Here is a 7,974-nt window from a genome sequence, read left to right as displayed (position 1 = left end):
CGCGTGAAATATGTCTCGGGGAGGGAGGGGTCGTGGGACCGTGCGCTTTCCCACGGCTCCTGAGCGGGGTCACGGCGGGGCACAGCCGGGAACACGGGTGGGACAGGCTGGGGAGGACCCAGGGGGACGGCCTGGGGTGGGCTCGGGGCTGGGGACACACAGGGGGGACAGCTGGGGGGGCATGGGAATGGAGGGGAGGATGGTCCCACGGTCTCTCTGTGGGGTCACGGGTGGGACACAGGCAGGGGGGGCAGAGAGGGTGGCCGGGGGCGGATCAAGGGGGTTATGGTGGAATGAAGGAGGTGGTGGGACACCCAGCCTCGACCCAGGGGGGCCCCTCACACCCCCCCCGCCCCGACCCCCCCACCTCCTCACCCACTCAGGAACAGCCACACGGCCCCGGGGGCAGCCCAGAGGGTTTATTAGCCGGGGGGGGGGGACGGACGTACAGAGCGGCCGTGCCAGCCCATGGCGCTGGGCGCCCCAGCATGGCCAGCACCTGCCTGGCACAGCCAGGGCTTGGCACAGAAGCAGGGCTGGGGGGTGACAAATGGCGTCTGCGGGTGCCCCCCACCAGGATCAGTACCCCCAGGGGCCGTGCCAGCGTCCTGGTGGGAACGGGAGGGGACAGCAGGGACGGCAGGTGCCCTGCCATGCTGCCAGTCCTCGCCTCCCCCTGGTCCGTAAGGTATATAAATATAGAGGCTGTATGTATACATCCTATGTATATATGTACATCCGGGTGGCCGCTAGCGGGGTCTGCGCCGAGGTGGCCGGCACCCCCCGCGCCGGGGCCCTCACTTGTGCCAGGAGTCGCCGTAGAGGGAGCGGGCCTTGGCGCGGCGCGGCGCGGCGTTGAGCACGGCCACGCTGCGGCGGCTGGAGCAGATGACGTCGGTGACGAAGCCGGCGCAGTCGCTGCAGACGTCGCGCAGGACGGAGCCCTGGGCGTAGATGTGGGGGAACTCCTCTTCCACCTGGCGCCAGCACGTGCCCGGGAGCGAGCTGCGGCACAGGGCACCCCATCAGCCCCGGCCCGAGGAGGAGGAGGAGGGGGAGGAGGGGGGAAGAAGCCTCAGGGGCTGCGGGACTCACTGGAAGGTCTCTCTCCTCCGCAGCGGCAGGGCTTTGGCCAGCAGCGAGCCTGGGAGGCTCTCGAAGCCCAGTGCGTAGACAGGGATGTGAGCCAGCTTCTTGGAAGGCATCTTCATCTGCCGGGCGTGCAGGTGTCAGGGCAGGGACAGGGATGGGGCAGGGACAGGGATGGGACAGGGCAGGGATGGGACAGGGACACAGTGGCACCAGCCGGAGCTGGTCCCTTACCTTCAGGCTGCAGGAGCTGCAGACAGACCTGGGGATATAGAGAGAGGCCGGTGAGCGGGGCCACCACAGACACCCTCCCACCACCCTGCCAGCCCCGTGGCACAACACGGCATGGCACAGCGCTCACCGCTTGCAGAAGAGGCAAGCCGCAGGCCAGGAGAAGAGGGGGAACTTGGCCCTGCAGCAGCAGCAGACCTGTGGGCAGAGAGGTGTGAGGGCTGGGGGCCGAGCGAGTGACATTCAGCTCCTCTGGCCCCAGCTCCCACCTTCCCCTTCCGCAGGCTGCTGTACAGCTCCTTGCTCTGCAGGAACTTCTCCATCTCCGCCTTGACCAGCACCCTGCGCACGTTGATCATCTCCTCCACAGTGAGGGCCAGGCTCTCCACGGGGTGGCTGAACTCCTGCGGGTGAAGGGGGACATCAGCCTGGTCTGTGGCACAGGGCATGACCTGGAGCATCCCTGTGCCATGGGCAGAGCATCCCAGCATGGGCAGAGTGTCTCTGGCATGGGCAGAGTGTCTCTGGCACAGGCAGAGCCTCCTGGCATGGGAAGAACATCCCTGGCACAGGCAGAGCATCTCCAGCACAGGCAGTGTCACCGGCACGGGCAGAGCCTCTCGGCACAGCACAGGATAATTGTCATGGCATGCCTCGAGCCTGGCATCCCATGCAGAAGGGAGCAGGGAGGCCATAGGGACCCCCCAGCCACCTTGTGCCCTCCTGCCGGGCTGCTGTGTGCCCATGGTCATGCTCATATGGTGTCCCCAGACCCCAGTGTCCCCAGCCCCAGTGTCCCCAGCCCAGCCCCACCACCAGCACTCACCAGCCAGAGGTGCTTGGAGCTGGTGCTGGGGGCAGCGCTGGATCCGTCCTCTGGCCTCTCCTCCACAGCGCCGAGGGCAGGCCGGGGCGGTGCTGAGCTGTCTGGCCGCGGGTGGCAGCTGGCAGGGACAGAGCCTGGCGGGGGGGGGACAGGGAGAATGTGGCAAGGCCATGCTGCCTGGCACAGCGACCCTGTGGATGGGGGGACAGGGGTGGCACGGGGATGGGGACCTCTGGCAGGTACCTGAGCGGGGCCGGGGCTCGGGCTGCAGCGGCTCCAGCTCCTGGGGCGCAGGCTGGCCACCCGCCAGCTGGCTCTGCAGCTGCGCCAGGTCGTGCTCCGAGAAGGAGCGGTCCCGTTTCAGCGCCACCTCCGCGATCGGAGAATCCTCCTCCTGCAAGGCCATGGGCACCGCATCACATCGAGGACCCCCTCAGGACCTCCACCCTCCCACCCTGCCATATCCCTTCTCTCGCCTCAGAGACGTTCATCTCCTCCATCTCGGCCAGGGTGGGTGCCTTGAGGAGGACACGAGGCCGCGGGCGCGCTGGCACGGTGGTCGTTGGGGAGCAGGAGAGCTCGAGGCAGGAGCTGGAGGCCAGGCGGCCCGCGCAGGCGTGGGGGATGCAGGGCAGGGAGCTGTAGCCTGCGGACGGGGATGGGGTTCAGTCCCGGCACGGCAGGGACCTGCCCTGGTGCCAGGCACTTCACCAACAGCCCAGCGTGGCAGGGAGGGGACGCCGGTACCTTTCTGGCCACGGTACGGCATCTCCACAGGCCGAAGCTTCCTCTCCTGCCTGATCTCCTCTAGGATCTTCTCGTGGAGTGTCCTCTGCTTCTGGGGCAGGGGCCGCAGGCGCCGCTCCGATGCCTGCAGGACGCATGGATGGGGCTTCAGGCAGTGGCTGCAGTCTGGGGCCGACCACCCTCAGGGTGCCCAGCCAAGCCCAGGCTGGGCACTGACATGCCATGGAGGCATCCTGGTGACGGCACTCACCTGCTTCAGTGGGGGCCGGGAGCGGATAAAGTCAAGGATGAGCTCGTGGGCGTCCTTCTTCACCCGGGGGGGAATGTCTCCATCCACCTGGGAGAGGGCAGAGAGGTCACAGGCAGTGTCAGTGCCAGGGCCGGAGTGCAGCACGGTGGCAGGGTGGGCGGCTGGCGTGGAGGCAGCCTGGCCGTGCTCACCATGACCTTGCGGAGTTTGTAGTTGCGGGCACGGATGTCCTGCATGAGCATCTCGAAGGGGGTGAGCTGGTATTCGGTGGGCAGGGGGTTGAACTGCTTCTCCTGCACCTTCTTCAGCTTCACACCGTGCCGCAGCTCCCGCATCAGCTGCACCCACAGCCGGGCCTGGGGGTGGGACATGGACATGGCGTCAGCCCCTGCACGGCCCTGGCATGGCCCCCGCACCCGGCCGCGCCGCCATACCCAGTCGGTGTTGCGCAGGCTGCCCAGCTCCGCCGCCGGCCGCTCCTCTGCTTCCTCATCCTCCTTCAGCTTCTGCAGCATCTGCCGTGGCACAAGACGCTGTCACCCTGTGCCGGTGCCCAGTGGCACCCAGGGTCCAGCAAGGACTGTGCCATAGGGCTGCAGCATCGACGGGCACCCCCAAAACACCCCCATCCCTGCTATGAGCCCTCTCCGCTGCCACCAGCCCGGGGCAGGCAGTAGCCAGCAGTGCCACGGCACAGGACCCCAGGAGAGCATGTATGGTCGAACGCCAGCACTAGCAGTCTTGGTTGGGGTGGGCAGAGGGGAGCAACGGGCTCACCCCAACATTTTGGGCTCACGGGGGGCTTCCCCGGCCAGGCAGCAGTGCCGGCCATGCTGCTGGGTGCCCACGCTCACCTCCTTGGCATCACGGATCTTGGCGAGGAAGGCTTTCAGCTCCACGGTCTCAGCAAAGAGCGCGCGGCAGACGGCCTGGTAGTGCGCCTGGGCCTCGGCGGGGTCGGCCAGGCGGGCGGCACAGCACCTCATGGCCTGCCCAAAGGTGCGCACGGCACGCGGCGGCCCCTCACCCCCCTCCTCCTCCTCCTCCTGCCCCCCATAGCCCTCGTCGGCTGTGCCGCAGCCGCTGTCCTCCGAGTCGCTGTTGGTCATCAGGTCGATGAGCTGCTCCAGCCGCGGGCTCAGCTCCCGCTCCTCGTTCTCGTCCAGCCCCCAGTCCAGCGCCCGGTAGATGGCGAAGCCCAATGACTGCACCATCTGCGGGGAGACGGCACCCACTGTGTCCCGGCCAGACCACGGCGCCGGCTGCACCAGGGGAAGCCCCTTGGCACACACAGCCAGCACCGGCTGCCCCTCACCCTCCCCCCAGCCATCGGTGCTGGGTCTCATCCCCCCGCTGTGCCCCAGGACCCGACCACCATCACCACAGGGCGAGTGGGGCAGGTGGCACTGCCCACCCAGGGACCCCTGTGCCAGGGTGCGATGGCAGACAGGCCAAGTCACCAGCAAGCTGCAGCAGGGCCAGGCAGGCGTCCAGCCCCCACGTTACCTGGGCTTCGGCCGAGGGCGTCAGCAGTGGGGCCAGGTCTGGGGGAAGAAGGACAGAGTCACCGCTGGCACCTGCAGCCCCACGCTGGGCATCCCCCTCGGTGTCACCTCCTATCCCACACCCCGGGGATGCTGCATCCACCCAGCCCCGGCTGTGGGGCACCCGATGTGGGCACTCTGAGTGGGCCCCATTCCCAGCAGCTCCTATCCCAAGCCAGGATCCCCATCCTGAGCTGGTCCCAGGACACAGCTCCACAGGACAACAGGGACCTGCGTGTGGAGTCTCAGCATCAGGCACTGCTGGCTGGAAGATGGTGGTGAAGCCTCTGCTGCCCTTCCTATCCGGCCAAGTATGGCAGGCCTCGCTAGGCATCGCAGAGGTTGCCAGCCCTGGGCAACGAGCCCAAACAGGCACCAGCCACTCGGCCCCACTGCCTGCGGCCAGGCCCGGGAGGCACACTGCGGGTGGCAGGGTCAGCCCTTCACCCTTCACCCCTGGGGCTGGAGGGAGCTGAGAGCTCTGCACCTGCAGGGCAATGCCCGCTGTACGCCTCTGAGCTGTGGGCACCGGCAGCGTGGGCACCAGCAGTGTGGGCACTGGTAGCGTGGGCACCGGCAGCGTGGGCACAGGCAGAGCAGGCACCAGCAGTGTGGGCACTGGCAGCGTGGCCACTGGCAGGCAAGGGTGCGGCAAGTACTGGCAGATCACCCTCAGGACACGGTGCCAGTGCCCACTGTGGGCTGCGGTGACAGGCTGTGCCCAGCAAAAGATGCTGCTTTCCACTGCAGAGCCAGCACAGCTGGAGCATCACACACGCACAGAGCACCGTGCCCACACACAGCCCAGGACACGCTCATGGGCAGCTCAGACCCTCCCGGGAGCTGGACGGCCACAGGACGAGGAGCAGGAGCGGCTTTTGCAGCTTCCCTGAGGACAGTGCCCCAGGGCCCCCGGCTCCTCTTTCCCAATACTGGACGCAGAGCTGCTTCCCCAGCCCAGGGGAGCGCCGGCCATTAGCTCTCCATTTAGCTGATCGATGCGGCAGCCGCGGGGATGTGCCGGCTGTGTGCCGGCTGTGTGCCGGCTGTGTGCCAGCCATGGCTGCATGGACCCAGCCCAGCACCTGCTGGGAAGGCCAGGCCAGGCACCTGGGGACATGGGTTAGGCTGGCACAGGAGGGACTTGGGTACAGGAGGCAGCGCGGTGACACTGGCTCCAGCACAGCAGCCGCAGTGGCTCAGGGAAGGGTGTGGGGCCATTCCCATGTGCAACCGGTGGATCTGGTGTGACAACACCATGCCCAGCTGCCCTGGGCACGTGCTGTGCCTTTGCGTGGCCCTGATCCATGTGCCCCGGTCCCTGTGGGCTGCCTGTGCCCCACTCTCCATCTCCCATCTCCCCCTGTCTCAGCTCCGTGCTTGTCTCCCTGCCACCAGCAGCATCCCCTGCCTGGCCACCGGCAGCGAGGACACACAGTGACACTGCAGCGTCCCTGCCCGGCTATGGGAGAGGACAGACAGTGACACCGCAGCATCCCTGCCTGTCCCTGCCCGGGGAGGCCCCGCAGCGTCCAACAGCGCCGAGCACTGGGCGCCATCCGCGGATGCTCTCTCATTAGGCGCAGGGGTGCTCCTCACCGCGCCGGGCCACCCGGCATGGCTGCTGGCAGCTGGCCGAGCCTAATTACAGAGCCCATAACCGCCCCGGCCCTGCCTAGCAGCGCCAGCCACCCGCAGAGAGGGCACGGCCGGGAGTCCAAAGGTCAGGGACGGCGGTGCCCAAACCACCGCTCCCGGGGGCCGGGAGAGGGTGAGGGCTGGGGCCCTGCGGGGAAACCCCTGCGGGGTCAAGTGTGCAGGCGTGTTCGGGCAGGTGTGCCCGTGTGCGTGCAGGTGCGTGTCCCCATGTCTGCCGGTCTGTCCTTGCCGTGTGTCCCGCCTGTCCCGACAGGCTCAGTGTCCTGCAGCCCCACGGTGGATCCTGGCCCAGTGAGCCCCGCACCCATGGGCACCCTGCACACCCCCATACCCCGGGTCTGGCCTCACTGGACCACCCGCATGGGCCCTGCTGGTGCCGGTGCCACACCAGCCCTGGACCCCCGAGTCACTGGGCCTGCGTCAGTAGCTACGGTGCCAGTGATGGTCCTGGCTGTGCCAGTGCCAATGCCGCTCCCCCTTGCCAGGGCCAGAGCTTGGGGTTTACCCCCATCCCGGCCGGTGCCAGTGCCGCCTTCCCGCCCTCCGGTACCGGTGCGGGCCCTCTCGCCCATCCTCCCAGTCTCTCTGGTTCCGTACCTCCACAGCCAGTACCCCCAGCACCGCACCCGTCCCCTGCTGCCGGTGCCGGTGACGCCAGTGCCCGTCCCCCCCTTGCCGATGCCGCTTCTCCTGCCCATCCCCCGCCACCGGTACCGGTCCTTCTCCACCGGTGCCCGTCCCCTCCCGCCGGTGCCGCTGTGGGTGCCCTCCCGCTGCCGATACCCCCCGGTCCCTCCGCGCCCCCGACGCCGGCCTCCCCGGGCGGGCGGCGCGGTGCAGCACCCCCTGCCGGCGCAGGTAAGTCCCGGTGCTGGTGCCAGTAAGTCCCGGTGCCGGTAAGTCCCGGTGCCGGCACCCCCTCCCCGCGCGGACGCTGCCGGCTGCCGCCGGCTCCACCCCGCGTTGCGGCGGTCGCTTACCGGGCGGCGGGGCGGGCAGGACGACGCTGCCGTCGCCGCGGAGGCGGATGTCGGCGGTGCGGAGCGGGGCGGCGGGGGCGGCGGGGGCGGCGGCGGCGGCGGCGCGGCAGCCCTGGAAGCAGAGGGCCCAGGCCTGCTCCTCGTTCAGCGGCTGCTCGTAGCACTTCAGCACCTCCTCCAGGGACAGCTCCCGCGGGGCCCCGCCGCTCGCCCGCGCCATCGCCCCATCCCCGCGCGCCGCAGCCGCCGCCGCCGCCGCCGCCGCCGCCGCCGCCGGACCGGGCGGGCGGGGCCCCGGGAGGGGCGGGGGGCGCGGCGGAGCGGAGCGGCTGGCGGCGGAGCGGACCGCCCCCGCCCCCGCGGCTCGGCCCCGCCTGCGCCACCGCCCGCCCGCCGCCGCCGGGGGCGCCCACCGGGAGGCGAGGCGACGGAGGCGGCCGGCGGCGCTGATGGGGCGCGGCGCGGCTCGGTGCGGTGCGGTGCGGTAGGGTACGGTACGGCTCAGTACGGCACGGCACGGCTCGGTACGGTACAGCTCAGTATGGCACGGCATTGCTCGATACGGTATGGTATGGCTCAGCACGATACAGCACGGCTCGGTATGGAACGGTTATGACTCAATACGGCACGGCACGGCTCGGCTCGGTA

The 7,974-nt window shown here is 69.3% G+C and overlaps 1 protein-coding gene across 1 annotated transcript; it reads right to left on the bottom strand.

Moving 5' to 3' along the window:
• Nucleotides 1-405: 405 nt before the first annotated feature.
• SPIRE2 (spire type actin nucleation factor 2) lies at nt 406-7,577 on the bottom strand. Its single transcript, XM_063334873.1, has 15 exons — nt 7,327-7,577; nt 4,650-4,687; nt 3,998-4,357; nt 3,578-3,658; nt 3,335-3,499; nt 3,144-3,230; nt 2,894-3,017; nt 2,623-2,792; nt 2,390-2,540; nt 2,147-2,280; nt 1,590-1,724; nt 1,451-1,518; nt 1,324-1,351; nt 1,096-1,211; nt 406-1,005 (listed from the first exon to the last, which is right to left on the bottom strand). The coding sequence occupies exons 1-15, from the start codon at nt 7,544-7,546 to the stop codon at nt 798-800; spliced, it is 2,085 nt and encodes a 694-aa protein (XP_063190943.1). The 5' UTR covers nt 7,547-7,577; the 3' UTR covers nt 406-797.
• Between the last annotated feature and the right edge of the window lie 397 nt (nt 7,578-7,974).

This window comes from Chroicocephalus ridibundus, chromosome 4 (assembly GCF_963924245.1).
Source record: "Chroicocephalus ridibundus chromosome 4, bChrRid1.1, whole genome shotgun sequence".
In the NCBI taxonomy this organism is placed as follows: Eukaryota; Metazoa; Chordata; class Aves; order Charadriiformes; family Laridae; genus Chroicocephalus; species Chroicocephalus ridibundus.
The sequence above is the reverse complement of the archived record's forward strand: the minus strand, read 5'-3'. Positions and strand labels throughout refer to the sequence as shown.